Below are 24,050 nucleotides of genomic sequence, written 5' to 3'. Positions count from 1 at the left end.
GTTATCGTCCTGTGCCGAAAATATTTGAAGATCAATGAAAAGTCCATTTATTTCAAGAATTTGTGGAGATTGTACGTTATTTTAGTTCACCGTACACATAAATATTTCAAGCCTTTGTTTGTTTCAGTTTTTATTATCATGGCAGAAAAAAATACTTCAGCATTTCACAAGAATTGAACATTTCTTGTGACCAATCAAAAAAAAAAAAAAAAGTTTTGATGTAACTTTCCCTCAGTACGTTGTTGGTCAGCCTGCGACACAGTTCAGGTGATACTAAGCCATTTAAAGAATGCAGGAAACCTCTGCAGGTGTTTTGCGATAATTATCTGACAAAATCTGGAAACAGGGAGAATATAAATTTCAACTTTGTTGTGATATTCCAATTTCGCAAAAGACTGAATTTTTTTTGTTATTTTTTTCTTTCTGCCAGAATCATCAAAGCGGAAACAAATAAGGGCTCGAAGTGTTGTACTTTGTGTGTGGTGAACTATTACACGAGTTTCACTTTTTGAAACAAATTATTGAAATAAATTGACTTTTGCTTGATATTCCAATTTTTTGCACATACAAACACTTTGTGTTTAAACATATTCATACATACAGTATGTTGCAGTCTTCGAGATTGGGAAAGATTTATAGAATGGAGAAAAAAAAATCTGTGAATCACTGCCCCTGTAAAGTTTTAAAAGACACAGATACCACAAGATGGCAGCAAAGCATCGCTAATGAAGCTCCTCACATCACTTCAACATAGTTCATAGGCCCCAAGATGGCACCAAAACAATAATTTTATGTGAGACAAGACTGAAGTTGGTAATGATGGAGGATAGATCTAAAAAAACAACAACAACCTGACAATTGGTGAAACAGCAAGTTCCAAATCACAAATGTGTGGCAAAAACGGCATGATGCATAGCCACCCCCTCCCGCACCCCAAAAAAAAACAATTTAAGTACTGGTCAGTAACATGTTACAACATAGACGGAGACTCATCCATTTATTTGTAATTATTTTCTCAAACACACTCAACCCAGAATATGTGGCTGGCTTATGCTATTACGGTGCACTGTAATTATTAAAGGGACCGCCATCGTGTTTCAACATTAAAAATCTTGTCACCATATTGTCTTCATCTGAATATACACTAAAAAGGATTTGCAAATTATTGTATTGTTTTTACTAGGTTTACAAAACATGCAAATTTCATTGGAATTGCCATTCATATAACATCAATGGGGCGGTACGGCTGGAAAAGCGTTGGCCTCACAGTTCTGAGGACCCGGGTTTGATCCCGGACCCGACTGTGTGGAGTTTGCATGTTCTCCCCGTACGTGCATGGGCTTTCTCCAGGCACTACGGTTTCCTCCCGTATCCCAAAAACATGTGACATTAATTGGACACTCTAAATTGCCCCTCGGTGTGATTGTGAGTGCGACTGTTTGTCTCTATCTGCCCTGCGATTGGCTGGCAACCAGTTCAGGGTGTACCCCGCCTCCTGCCCAGTGACAGCTAGGATAGGCTCCAGCACTCCTTGCAGCCCTTGTGAGGATAAGCGGCAAAGAAAATGGATAACATCAATAGTTTTATCTTTCCTTTAGGAAACAAAGGCTTCGGACATGAGCAACAGTGACCATTTCCACAATGTGAATTATGATCCAGTAAGTAGGTGCTGACTACCATTTAACAAGTTTAAATTCACTCCTCAGTGAAAGGGTGTGCAAACTTGCGCAACCCAACTCTTTTGTTTCTTCTTCTACCCTTGATTTCCCCCCATTGGAGTTGTACAGGTTATAGGCCAAAAATGGGTTGATTTTCTTTTCCCACAGTACTTCCAGAGTTTTTTAGTGCAAATATTCAGATTTCTACAATGCCATCCATCCATTTTCTCTGTCAGTTATCCTCACAAGGGTGGTGGGGAGTGCTGGAGCCTATCCATGTTGTCAGCGGGCAGGAGGCAGGGTACACCCCGAATTGGTTGCCAGCCAATCACAGGGCACATATAGACAAACAGCCGCACTCACAATCACACCTATTTGGAGTGTCCAATTAATGTTGCATGTTTTTGGGATGTGGTAGAAAACCGGAGTGCGAGGAGAAAACCCACGCAAGGCACGGGGAGAACATGCAAACTCAAACCCAGGTCCTCAGAACTGTGAGGCCAACGCTTTTCCAGCTGATCCACCGTTCCGCCCCTTTCTAGAACGTCTCAACGCAATTCCATGAGAGGAATATAAATTCGGAGAAAACAGATTTAATTTGAAAATCCATTCTCAACTATTACATTAAGACAGCAAATTACCCGCCAGGCCGCAGGAGTTTCTACCGGGGGCATTTTTACATTAACGACTAATCATACTTAATTTAACTCTGACGCAGTCGGTTGACCAGCTGCAGCTGTGCAGCGAGACATTCCATCCATCGTCATCGGCGATCCGGTGATCAACATTCGGCACTTAAAAGTCTGCATCACAAACGAAACACTTGTGCCCGTGCGTCTCAGCGTGGAAAATTTGAGGTTTGCCTACTGACAAAAAAAAAAAAAAAAGTTTGCTGTGACAGAAATAACTTCCGGCAAATGATAACCGAAAGAGGCGGTAACATGATTTCCAGGCGCAGACGTTGAGTAGTTTCTTTTTATTTTTCATTCAATTGTTTCTATTTTTTCTTTTTTTTTTTTTCCTCCGTGCCCTCAAGACCAAGATGTGAATCAGGAGGAAGAAACAAGTCTCCTGATCGCGTGTTACAGTTGTGTCATCGGCGACAAACTAACATACAAAGTAACTGCATTCGTCCGACAAACTTATTTTGTCTATGGCATTTATATAAGTGTTGAACAAGGAAATATACTTCATCATCATCGTCATCATCAGCCTTTTTGACATGTATTATTAGTAACCAATCTGAAAGCAACCTTGAAGACAAATCTGCTCCCGGGGGGCTGCGCAGAAGGAAGTTGGACAAGTGGACGAAATTGAACGTTTTTAGATCGAAATGAATTGAATTCGGCCTCCAAAACAGTGATAGACAAATTCCACGACGCGCATCTTCCTTCTTGAAACCATCCCGCGTGACCACCGAACTCACAGGGATCCAGATCGCTCGAATGTTTTGACGTCGTTTGCTGCAAATCCAGTGTAAAAGTCTATAAAAATATTGAGATTTATTTGAACACAACCTGACTATGTGAGAATAAAAACTCCAGATGTCTCTTTGCAGTTGCACAGTGGGATGTACTGTATAAATATTGTATAAAATAAGGCAGTCTTTTCAGTAGGATAAACCAGATACAAAAAAATTCAGAGAGAGAGCGAGAGAAAAAAAAATTCAAGTCCTAAATGTTTTTTTTTTCTTCACATATTTCTGCTGTTGTCAAACGTCAAGCGGTTGACGGCGCGAGAGCAAGAAATCCGCTGATTGTTGCGTGCGTCAACGCGACGATTCCTGATGATCAACAACGGCAGCTTATTCTCCGACGCAACAAACCCGATCCCCGGACACCGAGACAAGACGTTTCTAATATGGTTTGCAGTGCGATACAAAAAAAAAAAAAAAAAAAAGTCTTGAACTGGTACTGTACTTTTGATAAGAAGAAAAAAATAGGTTTAATATGGTAATGCTTCGTATGAATAATAGTGAGAGTTATAGTAGTATCTGAATTCGTTAACTTTGGCTTCTTTTTTTTTCCTCTCTTCGTTTTCGCGTTCGCCAACAAGTTCAATTAGGATATTTCATATGGAAAATATTGTAAGTCTAAATAAGAGAGCGTTCAGAATAAGGTAATTGTTCATCGACGATCGCAACTGTGAGGCTTTACGTCCAGGGCAAGATCCCCCCCCCCTTCCCCCTCCCAGGGTGCAAGTTGCTGTATGCCACTTTGATGTGGACACCTGGAAATACATGGGCAAAAATTAAGAGGGCGGGGTGGGGGGTGTCGCTTCATATTTCCGCCTCCGGAGGCAGAAGGAGCAGTCCTGCCTTGCTGAATGAACGAGGACGGAGGGAGCGCGAAGGCAATCGTACGACCTGACCGGACATGGGACGCCTTCGTATATTGGCACCACGTTTCCGTTCCCTCCCCCGGTGTTGCCGGCTCCTTTCAGTCAACGAGCAGTTTGGCCTCAAACGGCAAGTTCAGCTTCACAGCCCGCGTGCGGGACGTTCGGGATTGAAGCTTATTCACGAGACCTGTCCCTACCCCCTTTCTCAAGCTACACAAGCCATGAGAAGTTCCACAGGGGTCTGTCGTGGGTCCACCTCAGTTCCACCACCCCCACACACCCAACGCCACAATCCTCCTCGGCCAAACTTGTATAATATTAGTGCTGCAGCTGCCTGGTCAGAGCGTCAATGTCGAGGACCGCGTTCCCCCGTCATGCGCGCACGCAACACGAGCGGGAGGAGTGCGGCGGCTACTCCGGAGGCGGTCGCAGGCTGTGCAGCTTTCGCTCGTCCAGGCCTTTCCAGTACTTGAAGTTGTTGTCCAAGTGCTGCATAAGATTGGGGAGGTCTGCGAAAGCTGGAGACAGTTCAGCGACGTTATTCATCAACGCTTATTAGATTTGCAGTGTTTTTTCCTAAACTCTGCAACTATCCGTCCAGCCATTTTCTATACTGCTTGTTCTGATTAGTATCATGGTTGAGCTGGAGCCAAACCCAGCTGACTTTGAGCGTGAGGCACAGTGCGCCGTGGACTGGTTGCCAGTCCATCGCGGGGCAAAGGTAGACATATTAATAGTTTTTATTTGAAATGCGAAAGTTCAAAAGTCTTCCCGATCTTTGTGCATGTTTGACCTGCAAACACATTTCATCTTGGGTAGATGTTTTAGCTGCTAAAGGAGCATCAGCCGGTTATTAAATACAAGAGTTCAGTATTTCCTCCATTGTCCCGTGAATGTTATTTTCAATACAAATATGGAAACATTTCAAAAGGTTGCAATAAAGAACATGTTGATATACGGTAACCCTTTCTTAAAGCTCCACTGTCATGCCTATAAACATTGTAAAATAGATATTGAAATGAAAAATACATAAAACATTATTCATTTCAATGTCTATATGAAAAAATAAATATGAGCGTAGAGGGTGTCACCCATGCGCAAAGTTGCGGAAGTGTCATTCGACATCCAAGTGGAAGCCATACTGCCTGCAACATCATCAGCAGATGTTACACTGGGACATTTGTCATTAAAAACACGTAGTGGCCTCTGCTATGGGACACGAAGGCTCTTTTCGAAGAGGAGAATTTCTCACAAATCGAGTGAAATGCCCGGGGTAATATTACCCTATTGTTTCGAGCCAAATTTAGATGATATGCGGATCACTTCTAACTAACAACAGACTCCCAGACAGTATGTATGAGCCACCCGGGCCGAAGCCACGCTCGGCGGACGAGGCGCCGCCGAAGCCGTCCGCGGGAGACGAGGGGCCCCCAAAGCCGTGCTCGGCAGACGAGGGACCCTGAAGCCGTCCGTGGTGCCAACGGGGACATCGACACATTTAGCACCCCTGACTACGTTCAGAGAGGATTATGTCCCCCACCCCCAACTATTGTTTTTTTTTTTAGTAGCTCTATACACACCTACTTGTCATTTGGAATCCACGAATCTCTCGTCCTTTGCACCTGTGCAGTCAATTTATCAAGACGAAACGGGTCTTTTTTGAAAATATGAAGAGCGAATCCATCCTCTCGATGGTTCGAACAATATCCAGCAATACAACGAGCCGGCATTTTTGGCTAACACGAAGGAACTACGAGCTACCTTCCAGCAGGTAAAACTAGTCGAAACGTACAAGACCGCTTGAGCGAGCGTCTGCTACTAACGTCACTTTCTGCTTCTTCTCGAAAACAAATCCCTCGAGATTATTTTCATGACGGGAGTTACAAAAATCCGTATACCTCAAAATCGATGGGTCCATTCCGGCTGCCTTTTTTTTCCATTAATAACATACTAAAAATCGTGCATTTCATGACAGCGGAGCTTTAAGGTAGATTAATCGTGAAGTTTTAGTATTGACGACCTTACCATCCCAAGCATCAAACATGTCCGTGATGAAGTAGTCTATAAAAGAAATCTGTGACTTCGGGATGCTACATGTGTTTCTGTCAAAGACCGGCATGACCACTGGAAGGCCTTGCCTCTTCTCCTCGTCCGTCTGTAACAAACACAACAGTCGTCATCGCCACACTGTTCTCGCGCGGCAAATCAGAATTCATCACAGTTTCACGGTCAAATTCTTTTCCCAGAACCTTGGACAAATTCACAGTCCAGTTTAAAAAAAAAAAAGAACATTTTTACGCACAATTACAATGCCTATTAAGTGAAATAACACATTAGAAGAGAGATTGTATCAAGGCATGAATGTGCAAATATCCAAGACGTCTCAAGTAGTAACATTCAAGTCCCCCCCCTTCCTTGGAAAATCCAAATCCATTTAATTTACTGTTTTTCACTGAAATGTAGTGCACATTAAAATCATTAGCCCTAAGTTCACTCAATTTTAAAGCTGAAATTTGCAGTTAAAAAAAAAAAACCTACATTTTTTTTTTTATCATGTGTTACAACTGTCTTTACGACCTGACAGCAGAATAGAATTGGAATTATCTTTTGAAAAATCATCCATCTTTACGCCCCATATCATGTTGCTAATTTCATTTTAAAGTGGGAATGCCAGTCATTGAAAATAACAACGTATCAGATAGGTCGTGTCATTGGTACTGTAACTTTAAAATAAAGATCGGCTCAATTACGTTCCTACGCAGTTATTGTCAGCGCTGATTTCTGGGATTTATCCTCATCTGATGAAGAAATAGAAGTATCGGTTGATCAGGAAGACGGAGGAATACGTCCGTAGAGATTTGAACCTGAGGCTGTCAATAATATTGAATCTTGGGATGGCTGCCGGCCCGGAGCTCCGGGGGCCTTTGTTTACCTACTTATGACCCGCTCGTAAGCCTCCGAGTAGTCAGACTCCGCTTCATTCCCGTCCGAAGAACCATCCGAATATTCAACATTATCAACAGCCACAGGTTCAAATCTGTGTGGACCTATTCCTCCGTCTTCACGATCAACCGATACTTCTATTTCTTCATCAGATGAGGATAAATCCCAGAAATCAGCGCTCACAATACATTTTTATTTTCAATGACTGGCTTTTACCCTTTAATCATTCTTTAACATGGTGGACGAGAATAGCACAGTCATGTCTGAACTCGAGTCCAGAGTCTTTAGCATCCAAGTTAAGCAAAAAGTCAAGTAGACATGACTATTGTAATGGTCTTCTGACTCAGTTCTAGTAAAAAGTGATGAAAACATTGACTCCAGTAGACTCGAGTCCAAGTGACAATGACTTGAGTCCACATTTCTTGCTTACAAACTCCGGAAAACATTTTGTTTACCTTCCAAGGGAGCTTGATTCACCAGAATCACGTTAACTCTCATGACTCCATGTGCTAATCGCGTCAGTGCAAGCTACACGACCAAAAACTGACAAAATAACTTTGCGCAAAACCTGGTCAGGGCATGAATTATTTTGGGCTTGGGTGATTTTTCTTCCTTGAAGGTAATAAAACCGCCTTAACACTGTCTCCTCATTCACCCACTGATGACACAGCAACGCATCACAGAGCACAAAACTGGCTCGCAATTGCCGTAAATCGGACGTCCACCTCGTTGAAAACGTTGCTCAGGCATAGATTTCCAGTCACCTGTGCGAAATACTCCTCCGAAATGCGACCGGCCCATTCTATGCAGAGCTCCAGAGGCCTGCACGGGTTGGAGATGTCGGCACACTTGATCAGCATTCGCTTGACGAGGATACGATTCTCGGGGGACGTCAGGATGCTTTTCACAGACTCCTCGTCGTTATTTCCCTGAAAATAGACGACGTCAAACAGATTTGTAATCACTTTGGATATACACGCGACTTCTTTTTGACTTCCACTGATGCAAACCGCAGCTTTATTTATTCAGTTTACAATTAAATTGCGGTGTGTGCGTGACCCTTTACTCAAATCAGTTTAAAAGTCTCATCGAATAATCAAAAGCTCAATTTGCATATCTTGTGCAACATGGCAGGAAAAAGTAAGCCCTTTATTGTTTGCCCATATCGTTCTTGCCGTACAAAAGACAAGACGGGCTTTAAAAAGTCTGCGCAGGGCATTCCACACAAAGACGAGAAAGATGGTACCGAGTTGTAAAATTCTCCCCTCGCGCAGATATACGTGTCCATGGCAACAGCAGATTACAAGTCAGACGAATCTTCATTTCTTCATTCGACTGCATTATTCGGACTTACGACCGCGCTTTTCGCCTCACCCCGTTCTCCTCCAGAGCGGCCAGCGGCTTGTTGATGCTGTTGACAAATTTGTTGACGTGTTCAAAGTGTTTGGTCATCTCGGTGGCGAGCACCATGTCGATGATGGCCTGCCGCAGCGTTCGATACTCGTTCCTGGAGAGGCGGAGATCACAGATTGGTAAGTAACACGGAATGAGAGCAATCCAATCTGACCGGAGTGACAGCGGCAATGAATGGATGCTTTGTCCCCCCCGCCCCCCACCTCCCCCACACCCGCCAACCCCGACCCCTCCACCTCTCTCACAGGGGAGCAGTACATGTGAGCTATTCTGTTTTAAGACTACGCCGATGATGTCAATAAATCACACGCAACTTTGACAACCCAGGCCAGAAATTTGTAGTTTTGAGCAGAACGAGCACAACGAAGCTTTCAGTCGGCATCACCGTTGGTTTTATTCGCCATTTACACAATGTTGGTACACTGCTGCTTAGAAATTCACTTACAGTAGTTGTACAGTGAAGAAAATAAGTATTTGAACACCCTGCTATATTGCAAGTTCTCCCACTTAGAAATCATGGAGGGGTCTGAAATTTTCATCGTAGGTCCATGCCCACTGTGAGAGAGATCATCTAAAAAGATCCAGAAATGACAATGTATGATTTTTTTTCCCACAATTTATTTGTGTGATACAGCTGCAAATAAGTATTTGAACACCTCTCTATCAGCTAGAATTCTGGCCCTCGAAGACCTGTTAGTCCGCCTTTAAAAGTCCACCTCCACTCCGTGTATAACCCTGAATCAGATGGACTTGTGTGAGGTCATTAGCTGCATAAAAAGACACCTGTCCACCCCGTACAATCAGTAAGACTCATACTTGTAACATGGTCTAGACCAAATAGCTGTCAAAAGACACCAGAGACAAAATTGTACGACTCCACACGGCTGGAAAGGGCTACGGAGAAATTGCCAAGTAGCTTGGTGGAAAAAGGTCCACTGTTGGAGCAATCAAAATGGAACTTTTTGGTCATAATTCCACTAACTGTGTTTGGAGGAAGACAAATGATGAGTTCCATCCCAAGAACACCATCCCTACTGTGAAGCATGGGGGTGGTAGCGTCATTCTTTGAGGGTGTTTTTCTGCACATGGGACAGGACGACTGCAATGTATTAAGGAGAGGATGACCGTGGCCATGAATTATGAGATTTTGGGGAACAACCTCTTCCCCCCAATCAGAGCACTGAAGATGGGTGGTGGCTGGGTCTTTCAACATGACAATGACCTGAAGCACACAGCCAGGAAAATCAGGGAGTGGCTCCGTAAGAAGCATGTCAAGGTTCTGGCCTGGCCTAGCCAGTCTCCAAACCTAAACCCAAAATCTTTGGAGGGAGCTGAAACTCCATGTTTCTCAGCGACAGCCCAGAAACCTGTCCGATCTAGAGAAGATCAGTGTGGAAGACTGGGCCAAGATCCCTCCTGCAGTCTGGACAAACCCGGTGAACAACTAGAGGAAACGTTTGACCTCTGTTATTAATATTAACAATGGTTTTCTCAGGTGTTCAAATACTTATTATTATACTGAAGTGGGATGGAGTGCAAAGGACTAGTGGTTATTTGAAGAAAAGGAAAGTTAAGGGCGGACATTGATCAAAGTTGATCAATGTGTTCGACAAGGACTGTTGAAAGTTCAATTGCGATAGTGTGTCGCCATAACGTGGTAGAATTAGTAGTTAATACAGAGGTTAAGTGGATGCATAGAAATTTGCTAGGACGCTAGCCACAAGCTAACGCAAGCTAGCGAGGCCTGTATTGGACCACGAGGAGGAAGACGACAACGAGGACAAAGGTTTCGCAACGGATCGGACTGTGAGGACTTGGATGAGGCTGGACAAGGATACACAACCCTCGACTTTCTTCACTCCTGCCGTTTGAAACACTGCAGGGACGTTGGGGTTTGAATTTCTTTTGTTTGCCGGCAATGTTCATATTTGTTTGGGTCCTTAGGTTAGCTTAGCTTAGCTCATGTGTGCATTGTTTACCTGTTATGTTGACTTTGTTTATTTGAATGAGTGTTTGTTTTGTATACATTTTTGATTTTCCAACCTGTATTTTGTTCTTAAATGCACACACTTTTTGTTACATAACCAAGTCTATTATTTGACTATCTACAAGACAGTTAAAAAAGTGGGGATTTCATTTGGTAGTTTGGTTATTTAAATTAGGATAACCTTACCTCACGAGGGGAAATATTACTGTATTTTGCCGGCAATGTTCATATTTGTTTGGGCCGTTAGGTTAGCTTAGCTTAGCTCATGTGCGCATTGTTTACCTGTTATATTGACTTTGTTTATTTGAATGTTTGTTTTGTATACATATTTGATTTTTCAACCTTTATTTTTTTAGATGTACACACTTTTTATTACATAACCAGGTCTATTATTTGACTATCTGCAAGACAGTTAAAAAAGTGGAGAATTTATTTGGTAGTTTGGTCATTTTAATTAGGATAACCTTAACTCATAAGCTAAAATATTATTTCAGAGACCTTTTGAGAGGGAATAAGTGCACAACTAAAGTAAAGTTGTAATAGAAGTTTAGAATAATTACCATGAAGTTAATTGATTAGTTCCTACGTGTGATTGAGGAATGGATTCAGGTTAGCTACCTCCCATCAAAGTATTATATACTAGAGAGGCGCTACATGAGCAGTCATACTACGTAGCACGTTGTGGCGTACCTTTCAATGTTCTTAAAGATGTTGCACTTATCATCACGGGTTGTGATCTGGAAGGCGAGCGCCGCGTGGTGGCTCTCCAGCACAGCGGTGTCGTTGTACAGGATGGCCAGTTCGCTCCCCGCGTTGCACAGGAAGCTGTTGGTGCGGCCCGGGTGGTCCACGTCGTGCACGGTGGCAGCGATCAAGGCGGCCACTTCGTCGATGGGGTCCAAGCTTTGCTGTTAGAGCGAGCCACATGAAAATAGAGGAAATGTGGAGATGGGAGGGGGGTGTGGGGTGTGGGGTGTGTCACATTTTGAGGAAACCACCGGGCCGCTATCAAAAGAAAAAGCGAACATGCAAATGTAACGTAAACACGCCACACCTCACTGTAAACACATATCAGGTAGGGAAGTTGTTTTCAAACAGAGGGGTCTGAAAAGCAGCGAAGGAGGATGGGGGCAGAAATTTTCACCTCCCCTGAGCTTGGGAGTGCTTTCACTTTTAGCTCACCGGTTGAATTATAAAATATATTTCAAAACATGCTAACATAGCATTTTACCCTATGAAAACATACAGTAAAAACAATAGAATAGAAAGTAAAGAATTTAACAGTTCAATGGACATTGTGCTGCTCCTTCTGGTGTGTATGCCTGAGCAAGCTGGGGACAGTATAATACAGGTACACGGATACACACGCCGATGGTCACAGCCGCACAGAGGATAAAGAATATATGCCACTGAGTATTGATCTATGACCTGTATATATGGTGCTTAAGCAAACGTTTTCAAGTATCTGTTGCTTTAAGGGTTATAACAACGGCAATTCTATTTGTTAACCAATCTGGGGCATTTTGAACTGTTTGCTAGCACAAAGCTAAACTGACTTGTTAGCCGTGCTGAAGCCATGTCTTTGTTTTAAAGCAAAGCAAAGCAAAGCAAACTTGTTTGTATAGCGCATTTCATACACGAGGTGACTCAATGTGTTTTACATGATTAAAGGCATTTGAAAACAAAAAGATAAAACATTTAAAATGGCATAAAAACCATAAAAATGACAAACAAAATATTAAAAAAAGACAAATAAAACTGCATACAGTGCAAGTAATATGATCAAAAAGTGGATATATTCTAAAAAGCATGAGAAAAAAGAAGAGAAGAAAATCAACCTGGATTTAAAAACATTCACACTTGAGGCTGACCTCACCTCTGTTGGCAACTTATTCCATTTTTTTTGCAGCATAATAGCGAAATGCTGCTTCGCCGTGTTTGCTTTGGACTCTGGGCTCCACTATTTGACCCGAGTCGGTCGATCTCAGAGCTCTACCGGGTTTGTATTCCGTAAGCATTTCTTTCATGTATTCAAGACGTAAATCATTTCAATTATTAAACTTTAAAATCTATTCTAAAGCTGACTGGAAGCGTGTGCAAGGACTTTAGGACTGGAGTTCTATGCTCTGACCGCTTTGTTTTGGTCAGAACGCGAGCTGCAGCATTCTGAATGAGCTGCAGCTGTTTAATGCTTTTTGGGCTGGGGGGGACTGAGTCAGAAGACCATTACAATAGTCAAGTCTACTTGAGATAAAAACATGGATGAGCTTTTCCTGTTCTGCTTGACACATACAAGACTTCACTATGTTCTTCAGATGGTAGAAGGCAGTTTTTGTGATTTGATATGATTGTTGGAAGTCAGGTCGGAATCAATCGGAACACCAAGGTTTCGGACTTGGTCTTTTGTTTTTTAAAGATAGAGAGTCCGGGTGTTTACTAACAGCAATTCTCTTTTCTTTATTGCCAAAAAATATTGTCTCAGTTTTTTGAGGATTTAGTTGAAGAAAATTTTGGCTCATCCAGTTATTAATCTGATATAGACAGTGGCGCAATACCTCAATTGAACTGTAGTCATCTGGAGACACTGCTAAATATAGCTGTGTGTCATCTGAATAGGTATGGTTGTAAAAATTAAAGTTTTGAAAAATTGGGACCCAAAAGACACAAGGTGAAATTCTCTGTATTTTATGCTTAGTTTGACTGTGTACTTCAACTGGGAGGGGCTCCCTTTGCACAATTGACATTAAACTGGTCTATAACAAGAGCCCCGAATGGGTAAAGGCACTCTGTACAAGCTTAAGACAATGTGGGACGTTAACACACTTATTTATATAGATTTTACATCTTGCATGTCTTATAAGGAATAGTTCCCATAAACAGAAATATCTTTTGTTCTTTGTTCTTGTTGCTATGTTGTTCCTTGTTCTTTGTTCTGAATGTCGTACCAGGGCAGCACCGACCGCCGGAGAAAAACTCCTTGGGTGTTTTTACACACTTGGCCATTAAAGTTGATTCTGGTTCAATAAACAGCGTAGAGCCTCACTATCAGTCAAACACTTCTTGTGAAGTGAGTTGAGTCGAGTTCACTTCCACCACAGCGTTCAATTTTTGGTGTTTAGCATATTTATCAAATTTCTGCGGAAAAAGCGCTCTCTATTTCAAGCATCACTAACCCTTTTTTTTTTTTTAAAAACTGTGAAATGCTTCTTGGGTACTAATTAATATGAAGGGTTACTTGTTTGATACACTCTTCTAAAAAAAAAAAAAAGTTGCAGAAATGAGCTTTAATTATGTTACCATTAATAATATTCACCTATGTGAAGACACTGGTCATGTCAATGATTTCTCATAATAATTATCAATGATTTAAGAAAGTAGGAAAGAAATAAACACCAATGTGCAACATTTCTATAAATCTCTGCAAGTGTTTACATCTCCAAACGATCACATCTACAGACACTGCCGCGTTACTTATGAGCTATTTTAGAACAGGCCCACAGGCTACTTGTGTATTTGGGGGGGTTGGGGCCTCCAATGGTGGCTGCAGGCACAATGTCGGTGACCCCTGCTCTAGTTTAACCATGTTTGGTAATGCGATTGCCCTTTACAGTAGTGTGGACTGGTCTGCTTATGTAACAACAAGGTTTGTTTTACAACAGTTCAGTTCAGTTCTCGCTAAGTAGAGAGACCAAATATCTGAAAATAAGGGCAGTGCAGTTTGTTTGCAGATAAACGTTTTGGATCTTGCGCATGTATCGAAAGGTGTTGCGGCAGGCTGTGGTGTATTGTGGCATTGTCAGGGTTGCTTTCACGCTGGTGAGTTTACCTTCACCCTCTCCTTGCACAGGAAATATGCGGTGGCATGGAGGACATCAGCCGCGTGGGAAGAGTTGTGGTAAGAGTTGCTGGAGTGGTAGTTGGCCTCAATCACTTGCAGCCAGGAGCGCAAAGTGGCCTCGGGGCAGTTGAGGTACTCGCAAACCCCAAAGCGAGAAAATATCTTTAAACCCAAGAAGGTCAAAGGCCTGGAATGGGAACATCCAGCATTGGCAATGTTTGACCCTTTCTCTGTATTAGACACAACCACTGATCAAAAAAAAAAAACTGACTGGATGGCTCATTAGCCACCAAAACTGAAGTCGCCATCCGCCATTTTGATATTCCCAAAACAAGCATGCGGACCTATGTTTTAATCGGCAGTTTCGTGGCTGTGAGAAAACATTCCACAGGTAAGTTAGAAAGATGTACTTTGACACTGTTAAAGTTTGTTTGTAAAACTTTAACAAAGTTTTGTTTACGGTTGTTGTTGTTCCCTGTTCACTCTCTGCTGGCCAACGTTTTTTTCGCGAAAAAGCGATGTAAATATTTTCCTAAACTTCATTATTAGAAAAGCATGAAAACACATTTTCTGTGAAATTTCATAATACAGAACTCTGCAAATTTCAAATGCAAGAAAAAAGTTTACATTTTCTGTTTCAAATAGGACGTCGCAGAGACAACAAATGCGTTGAGCATGTATTTTCCCATTGCGACTCCCTATTTCCAAAAGTATATCTAACTGAATGACTTAAAATGTAATGTTTTTATGACAAAAAATGCTTAGTTTTTTTGCTATGTTATGATGATAGTGCTTCACAGCGTATTTTGGGAAAAGTTGACATGTCACGGAAATCGGGCCCAAGGTAATATGCAAGGTTTCTTGGGGTCTTTCCTTTGCACTTAGCCTTTTTTTGGCTTACCAAGTCAAATCAAAAATCCTTCATGTTACCAGAATTGAAAAAATGTCAAGCTCACACGACCAGTTTTAATCCTACGTGCCAAAGTTTGATGCTAAACCCCACCATAATCCAACCTGTAAACCATGTCCTCCACACGTTTTGGGAGTACCAAGATGGCGGCCAACTGGCTTCAACCAATCGACATACCGCTCGACGTGTATGCGCTATCCAGCCTTTTATTTTTTAGATCAGTGGACACAACGTCAGAATGCAAAATGGACACCTCACCGTTTCAGGGTGGCGGCTTCTAAGTTGAAAATGTCAAAGTCCCAAGAGTCCTCACTCTCCATGGTCTGAGCTATGCGAGGGGGGATGTCATTGAGGGAAAGAGGAGTGGCCAGGTGACTGGGGATGTGATGGGGCTCTGCAGGAAAAGGAAAAGACAAAAAAAAAAACAACGTGTATTTTATCTTTAACTACTCCTGTATCTTACACGGGAAAACACATTTGAAACAAATAATGAGCTCGCCTGTAAATGGCATTTGACTGTTTAATGAACATTACGACTCACGTTTTGTGGAAAAGATGTATTCATTTCCCGACAGTCTTCGTAAACCATCCTGCAAACGATGAAAAAGGAAAGTTAATGAAGCCGGCATGTGCATACTCGGAACTGGATGACTTTACATAGTGAATGAATGAATGAATGAATCCATCTATCTAGAGAGAGAGAGAGAGAGCGAGAGAGAGAGAGAGAGAGAGAGAGAGAGAGAGAGAGCGACAGATAGATGGCGGGTTGTGGGTGGATAGATAGATAGATAGATAGATAGATAGATAGATAGATAGATAGATAGATAGATAGATAGATAGATAGATAGATAGATAGATAGATGGATGGATGGATGGATGGATGGATGGATGGATGGATGGATGGATGGATGGATGGATGGATGGATGGATGGATGGATGGATGGATAGATAGATAGATAGATAGATAGATAGATAGATAGATAGATAGATAGATAGATAGATAGATAGATAGATAGATAGATAGATAGAGATAGATAGATAGAGAGTACAGTCGAGGCTTTTAGGCGCGCCTTATCGCGCGGAAAATACGGTAGCTTAAGTTCTTATAAAAACGAGGAAGGGGTGACTCATTCTCGGGTCCCCCGTTTTACCCACACCTCAAAAATCAGGAAAACTGAAATAGTGAAAAAAAAAAAAAAAAGTTCAATGCTATATTTCGACATCGGAGTACGTACAGTGGACCCCCGCTATCCGTAGGGGACCGTGAAAACCCCCAATATAACCAACCGCAAAATCGAAAATCCACAAGGAAAAGAAAACATTTAACTAAAAATAATGTAGAAGAGGAAACAATTTATCCATCAATCCATTTTCTCAGCTGCTTATCCTCACGAGGGTCACGGGGAGTGCTGGAGCCTATGCCAGCTGTCAACGGGCAGCAGGCGGGGTACACCCTGAACCGGTTGCCAGCCAATCGCAGGGCGCGTGGAGACAAACAGCCGCACTCACAATCACACCAAGGGCCAATTTAAAGCGTCCAATAAGCTTGCGGCCATGCTACCCTGAGAACGCCCGATCTCGTCAGATCTCGGAAGCTAAGCGGGTTTGGCACTGGTTAGTACTTGGATGGGAGACGGCCCGGGAATACCAGGTGCTGTAAGCTTCTCTCCCCGGCTAAATGTAAAGGGGTTGCGTCAGGAAGGGCGTCCGGCGTCAAACTGCCAAACAAATATGCGTTCATCTAAGATGGCACGCTGTGGCGACCCCTAACGGGACAAGCCGAAAGGAAAAGAAGAAGAAGATGAACGTTGCATGTTTTTGGGATGTGGGAGGAAACCACAGTGCCCAGCCGGGCAAAAACTACGCAGCCACGGGGAGAACGTACAAACTCCACTTAGGCGGGTCCGGGATTGAACTCGGGACCGCAGAACTGTGAGGCGTTCCAGCTGCTCCAGCGTGCCGCTGAAACAATTTAATAAATACAAAATTCAGTGAATTGTTGAATCTGCGGGTGCTGAACCACGAGTAAAAGGCGCTGTAACACACACTTTCTGAGTCCTTATCCATATTTTCAGCAATTCTCCCGTCAGGGGTCGCCACAGCGTGTCATCTTTTTCCATCTAAGCCTACCTCGTGCATCTTCCTCTCTATCCAAACCGTGTCCTCGAACGACGTCAGCTACGCTAAAAAAAAAAAAAAAAAGCCATCGCAAGATCTCGTATACGTAAACGGTATTTTAAGCGTACATGGGCGTGTGCTGCCGAGTGACATGTTTACTTGACAAGTGAAAAAGGAAGAGGGGGACTAAAGCTCATCTTTGACCTGAGCATTGTCTCGCGGTGGCACTGCCTCTGTACACACGCGCTATTTTAAGACTTTCCCATCAGAAAGATGACAACTCCTCTCCAACTGTTCACCGGCGTCTTCTGAGCTCCCTTCAACGAAGCAAAAATAACACAAGGGCACCCTGTATTCAAATACGACTGCAAATAAATAAATACACGAAATCTGTCCCCGAATTGATAGCCGTTCACATCACGCCTTTTTTCGCGGAACACGTCGTTCGCAAAGGCGGGTCGTGCGTATCTGCGACCCCTCCCGCTCCCTTTATGACTCCACATTGTACGTTTCTGAGTAAAGTCATGCTTATTCATCAGATCCGAAGAAGAACAGGATGTTTCCGAGCCTGCACGAGCAAGAGAAGAGAGGTACATGTGAGCGTTACTGTGCGTGGACGGAGAGAAACGGGGGAGGGGGGGATTTGGTGAGTGGAAGAGAGGGCGGGATTTTTCTCTGCAGCCTCCAGGAGCACAAAGGACAATTTAACACTTCCTGTGTGGTTGTTGCCAAGACTGCCAACTTGGCACTTGGCCTACATCTGAACTTCACCAGCGCCTCTCGGTCATGTCACTTAGATGACGCTCTCTCTCTCTCTCTCTCTCCGCCTCAACAGTAAAGTTTTTCGACCCCACGTTTTTATCCCCCCCCCCCCCCACTCGCACCATCCCGACGACAACGTTGTCAAAACTATTGCCGTGAAGGCAGACTTGCAAAAATGTAGCAGACGCTGCCGTTCGCTTCGCGAAGAAACAACGACGGGCTGATTTATTGAAAGTTTGTTCGGAAAACATGTAAAATACTGGGAAGAGTAGATTATTCTCTTAAATACCGGGTCAGAACAGCAGGGTGCTAGAACGATGAACTATGATCGACTGCTTAGAGCTAGGGTGCCCAGACTTTTTTACCCCAAGATCTACTTTTCAATCAGCCAGTTTAAGGTTAATGTTAGATTGCCTCCTATATTTAAAATACAGAATTAGCTTTTTGTGTGTACTGTATTGTCTGTGCTTTCATCCTGGATCAGGCTGTGCCAAGGTGGAATTTCAACACCATTACACACCATCTCATCCTGCACTTTCTACTTTGGCTTCGGACCAGACCTTTCCCACTCAGAAAACAGAAAATCTCGTCCAGTTTCACCGCTTTTTCTTATTCACATACTCAGACAATCATTGCATCATAAACAACAGCATTTCTTTTTGAAATGTTTCCATTAATATCGAAAGTAAACATAAGCAGCACGTCTGGCTCGTCTTTGCTCTATGTTGCCCAGACTGTGTTGCTGCTAACTAAAGCGGCGGTGGTGTACGCTGTCATTATAAAACACGTTGATGGGCTGCGTAAGTACTGTAACATTTGTAATTCTGAGTGTACATCTTTAAGTAAACAAGGAAAAGAGTATGGGGAGGGGGGGGGCTGCGGTCGTTGTTAGAGAAAGTTCCGTGTGCTGCCTAAAAGAAACCAGTGGCTTCTTCTTTTCATTTTTTACAGTACGTATGTGAATTGTGCCATTGGATCAAACTACCAGTCATCCCTCACTCATTGAATCGCATTGAAAAATGCGACAAACTGAATAGCTGTATATTATATTTTCAATTTGCATTGGATTATTTTATTATTGTGTACGCGCGCAGTTTAGAGGGAACATTGGCTGATGTCTTTTTTTTTTTTTTTGGCACGGCGTCCCACCATCGACCAAGACTGCCTCGCAATCGACCGGTCGATCACAATCGACGTATTGAGCTGGTTTAGACCTTGTCAAAAACACAGAATATCCCCCTCCAAAAATGTTAATTTAAGAGGTAACGCATACAAAAGTAAAAATTAAAAAAAAAAAAAATCTAAATAAATAATGCAACGTAATGCAGCATACTGCTACATCAGTTCTGTATAAAATGTAGTCTTCTCAATTTAGGAGGAGCCCAAATTTGTAATTTGGGTCTGGTTAGGTCCGCTTACCGTCATCAGTCCTCCAACAAGGTCATTCGTGTGGGGGTCTTCGTCCTTGGTGCCCAGCTGTGGAGAGTAGAGCTCCGTGGTCCTTAGGATCTCAAGTACCCGGTCTAAGGCCTCTGCCACAGGCATGGGACTGCTCTCCTGTGCTGCATTGATAATATTTATAACCTAGAGGACGAAATAAGTGCAAACATTATAATATGCAATATACTATTACAGTGGCACCTCAGTTTTCAAACGTCTCGTTTTTCAAACGAAAATGTAGAAATTTTTTTGCTTCGGTTTTCGAACGAAAATCGGGACTCGAACGCCCCTAACAAAACCTGGAAATTATAACGCGCGCGGCCTGGCCAGCTGACCCACGACGCGCTCTGTTGTGAATTCCCACCCGCCGAAAAACACCCGCAAATAACAGAACGTGGGCGGCCCGACCAGCTGACCCACCCACGACGCGCTTTTGTTATTGTCAGTTCGAACAAACCCTTGAAAAATAACCCCTGAAATTACATAACTCGCGCGGTGGTTGATTCGGTTTTCGAACAAATTGGTTCTCGAACCGTCTTCTGGAACGGATTGTGGTTGAGAACCGAGGTACCACTGTAGATGCAAGGGTAAATAGCACTATGTCAAAATGTAAATCAATACACCATATGAGAATTTAAAATTACATTTAAAATTTCAGAATTCAAAGAAATAAACGTGTTGTGAAGCATGTTGTAAAGGCTGAAAGTCACACTTCTTCTTTTCCTTTCGGCTTGTCCCGTTAGGGGTCGCCACAGTGCGTCATCTTTTTCTACCCGCACCTCCATCTTCTGCATCTCCCTCTCTAACTCCCGCTGCCCTCATGTCTTTTTCCCTCACAACGTTCATCAACCTTCTCTTTAGTCTTCCTCTCACTCTTTTGCCATCCTCGGCACCCTTCGACCAATATACTCTCTCGTCCAAACCATCCAAGACTGCTCTCTCTGACCGAGTCTCCAAAACACCCAACTTGTGCTGTCCCTCTAATGAGCTCGTTTCTAATCCTATCCAACCTGTTCACACCAACCGAGAACCTCAGTTCTTCATTTCCGCCACCTCCAGTTCTGCTTCCTGTTGTTTCTTCAGTGCCACCGTCTGTAATCCGTACATCACGTTCGGCCTTACCACTGTTTTTATCAACTTTGCCCTTCATCCTAGCGGAGACTCTTCTGTCACAAAGAACACCAGACACCTTCCGCCAAATGTTCCAACCTGCTTGGACCAGTTTCTTCACTTCCTTACCAGACTCACCGTTGCTCTGGATTGTTGACCCCAAGTATCTGAAGTCGTCCACCCTCGCCATCTTTTCTCCCCGTAGCCTCACTCTTCCCCCTCCCCTTTTCTCATTCACGCACATATATTCTGTTTTACTTCGGCTAATCTTCATTCCTCTCCTCTCCAGCGCGTGCCGCCATCTTTCTAATTGTTCCTCCACCTGCTCCCTGCCTTCCATGCAGATCACAATATCATCTGCAAACATCATAGTCCAAGGGGATTCCAGTCTAACCTCGTCTGTCACCCTATATCCATTACCACTGCAAACAGGACGGGGCTCAGAGCGGATCCCTGATGCAGTCCCACCTGAAATTCTTCTGTCACACCTACGGCACATCTCACCGCTATTCTGCTGAATGATTCTAACATATTTCTCCACCACACCATGCAGTAACACAGTTCCTCTCTTGGTACTCTGTCTTAGTACAACTCTATACTGTATTTGCATTAATCAAACACGAAATTGTGCACAATAGCTTGATGTGTGATTTTTTTTTGTCTTTATATGGAAACAGACGATCATGACCTCACAGATAACGGCTTTCATTTGAAGCATTTATATATTACATACTATAGTAAATGCGCACACACACACACACACACAGACAGCATTAGGCCTTCCACATCTAGCACTGCTTTTATTCTAGAGAGGATGACGCCCAGGGGGACTGCCTACACAATCAAACGATACAGCAGAGAAATTGTAGTATGTTATATGAGCCGTCCCCCTTTTTCTTTGGACAACATCAGGCACACAAACAGCAGGTCAGCCTGGTGGGGGCTTGCTTCCCTGCGCATGAAATGCCGTCCCCTACTCGACGTGCTCGCGTGGCCGCTAGAAAATTGGATCTATTTCTGGTGATGTACAAAAAAGGGCTCGTGGTGGCGTTTTTTTTTTTTTTTTTTTTTTAAATAATCGCAGTGTTGTCATGAGATTGAAAGCATCTGCACACACTGGTGATCATATGACTGAGTGTGAGACACCACCTTAGTGATTGGAGCCTCGATCGTCATGGAGTGGATTCGGGCCATCGAGGAGTGCCTTCGCTGTGAGCTCCCTGAAAAAGAAAAAAAATAGTCATCATATCAACTTTCATGATTCACCTCCCCCTTCTTTTTGTTATACTTCATAATCAATGTTTGCATGAGCCTAGTCAACACTTGATACAGACAACCGGGAAGGTTTCACGAGAGCGCGAGTTTCCATCCGTCACTCTCACCGTCGCTCCCCCGAGACGTTGTGGATCTCACATCCAGAGAGCCTTTCCTCCGGTCTTTGTGCTTGCTGGATTGGATGTCTGGGGAGAAGGGAACAACATCTTAATAAACACGTACAAGAAAAAAAATAAAAAACACACTCTTAAAAAGGTGAGCTAGTCTACGGTGACCCATTGAAACTTCAAGTCAGGCGACTGGCAAATTAATCGCAAACTCTAAACATCGACGTATCCTTTGTTTGGTATATGTATTCGGTCTGCGGCGTCTCCAAGGTGTTGTCGTATTTGAGTGATCAGAGGTGGCGGAAAGTTTTACGGAGTGGGGTGCACTGTGCTCATTCAGGAGCAACGGTCCCTCGAAGCTGCGCAACTGCGCATTTGCGCACATGTTGCACGCTCTCAGCGCAGAGGAAAACAGATCCAGCGCAGTGAACTACAGCCTGACGTGTTTTTTCTCTCATAAAGAGCTGCTGCTCAGCCACACCTGGCCACACACTCTACTTCCTCGTTTAGCTGACACCGCCCATTTTAAAGGGGTACGCGCATAATTACAAACACCAGGGTATGTGAATAATTGAAGAAAAAGTGGTGAAACTGGACGAGATTTTCTCTTTTTTGAGTGAGAAAGGTCTGGTCTGAAGCCAAAGTAGAAAGTGCAGGATGAGATGGTGGATAATGTTAAAATTCAACCTTGGCACAGCCTGATTAAGGATGAAAGCACATTGCCCAAAAAAGCCAATTCTGTATTTTAAAAATAGGAGGCAACATAACATTAACCCTAAAACTGTTTGGGAGCATCATTCAGCTTTCAACATGCATTGTGAAAGATATTCTGCAAGCAATAATTCAGTTTTACGCCAAGAAAAACAGATGGCGATATCATTGTGGGTTGAAAAAATGAAACAAAGTTAGAAGCCACATTTCAAATTTATAGTTAATAGTTGGCTTGGTATGTATTTTTAATTGGAATGTTTTTTTGTTTGTTGACATTTTCAGTGCAAGTTTGCAAAAACACAAAATTGTTCTTAAAAATGTCCTGATGGGAATGTAATGTCAACCTTTTAATGAGCCATGTAACTTCAATGGATGACGCCTGTCGACCACAGTGCGTACGTCTGATGTTGCTCACAGTGGTCAAAGGGGGCGCTCACGGGCTTAGTGCGTTTGCTCAGACATGTCAAAAATTAGAGGGAACATTGCTCAGGAGGCTCTTCAAACAAAGAGGGCAACCATGCTCAAAAATGAAATGCACATCATCCATTTCATCCATCAACAAAACGTACCAAAATTCACGTAAATATAGCCCCGATAAAAATTATGGAGTTTCATGATATTGCACCATCCAGTGCAATAAATAAGGGCTGTGAAAACATGTGATAAAAGGGGCCGACCCAAAAAAGTCAACATGTGGGATGGGATGGCCCCAGAAGGAAACAATTAATATATTATTAAATATATGATTAAATACAAAGGGCCATATTCTTGACATGTGCGTGAGAGGGAAAAGGCAAAGCTGTGCGCTTTTCTCACTGCAAAGAAGGGTTTAGGGTCTCATCCACTTAAGGCCATTTTTTGCACATTTTATCCCGGATACGTACTCCGGGTGCAGCAACATTGAAATGCGGACATTCCCTTAAAGGGGAAATCTAGTCGTTTGCGTGAACAGCGTATCCAATAAGTCATGTAATATGTACTCTATTTTGACAATGTGGTGCTAAATCCTCTCTCATTTAATAGTTTTTGAGAAGATTTTTGTCGACAATTACGAATTTTCAGGGGCGCTGCCATTTTCGCGAGTCACATGGTCCACGTGGGCGTATGTGACGTGTACTGTGCCGTTCCAAACGCTGGATTACACGGGACACCATTGTGCCCAGCGCTGATTTCTCGGATTTATCCTCATCTGGTGAAGAAATAGCAGTATCGGTTGATCAGGAAGATGGAGTAATACTTCCATACAGATTTGAACCTGTGGCTGTAAATGTTGAATATTTGGCTGGTTCTTCGGGCGGAATGTCGCTGGAGTCTGACTACTCGGAGGCGTACGTGCGACATAAGTGCGTGAACAAAGGCCCCTGGGAGTTCTGGGCCGGCAGCCTCGGATGGTTCTTCGGACGGGAATGACGCGGAGTCTGACGAGCGAGCTTTGGTG

The 24,050-nt window shown here is 43.2% G+C and overlaps 1 protein-coding gene and 1 pseudogene across 4 annotated transcripts in view; one reads left to right on the top strand and one right to left on the bottom strand.

Annotated features, from left to right (window-relative positions):
- Positions 1–291: 291 nt before the first annotated feature.
- The window catches only part of pde8a (phosphodiesterase 8A), a 91,230-nt gene continuing 67,471 nt past the window's right edge, over positions 292–24,050 (bottom strand). For 3 of the 4 annotated variants that reach the window (XM_061813822.1, XM_061813819.1, XM_061813820.1), the window contains 11 exons: positions 21,902–21,979; positions 21,669–21,739; positions 19,389–19,553; positions 15,631–15,679; positions 15,348–15,483; positions 14,168–14,366; positions 11,032–11,249; positions 8,316–8,448; positions 7,706–7,870; positions 6,024–6,153; positions 292–4,516 (listed from right to left, as the gene is read on the bottom strand). In XM_061813822.1, coding sequence (XP_061669806.1) covers positions 4,410–4,516; positions 6,024–6,153; positions 7,706–7,870; positions 8,316–8,448; positions 11,032–11,249; positions 14,168–14,366; positions 15,348–15,483; positions 15,631–15,679; positions 19,389–19,553; positions 21,669–21,739; positions 21,902–21,979 — 1,451 coding nt within the window. In that variant the 3' untranslated portion in view covers positions 292–4,409. The remainder of the gene's footprint in view (positions 4,517–6,023; positions 6,154–7,705; positions 7,871–8,315; positions 8,449–11,031; positions 11,250–14,167; positions 14,367–15,347; positions 15,484–15,630; positions 15,680–19,388; positions 19,554–21,668; positions 21,740–21,901; positions 21,980–24,050) is intronic. The other variant, XM_061813821.1, reaches the window with a different exon arrangement.
- Positions 16,634–16,752, top strand: LOC133498705 (5S ribosomal RNA; annotated as a pseudogene).

This window comes from Syngnathoides biaculeatus, chromosome 3, assembly GCF_019802595.1.
Source record: "Syngnathoides biaculeatus isolate LvHL_M chromosome 3, ASM1980259v1, whole genome shotgun sequence".
In the NCBI taxonomy this organism is placed as follows: domain Eukaryota; kingdom Metazoa; phylum Chordata; class Actinopteri; order Syngnathiformes; family Syngnathidae; genus Syngnathoides; species Syngnathoides biaculeatus.
Note: the sequence above shows the minus strand (reverse complement) of the source record. Positions and strands in the feature narration are given on the sequence as shown.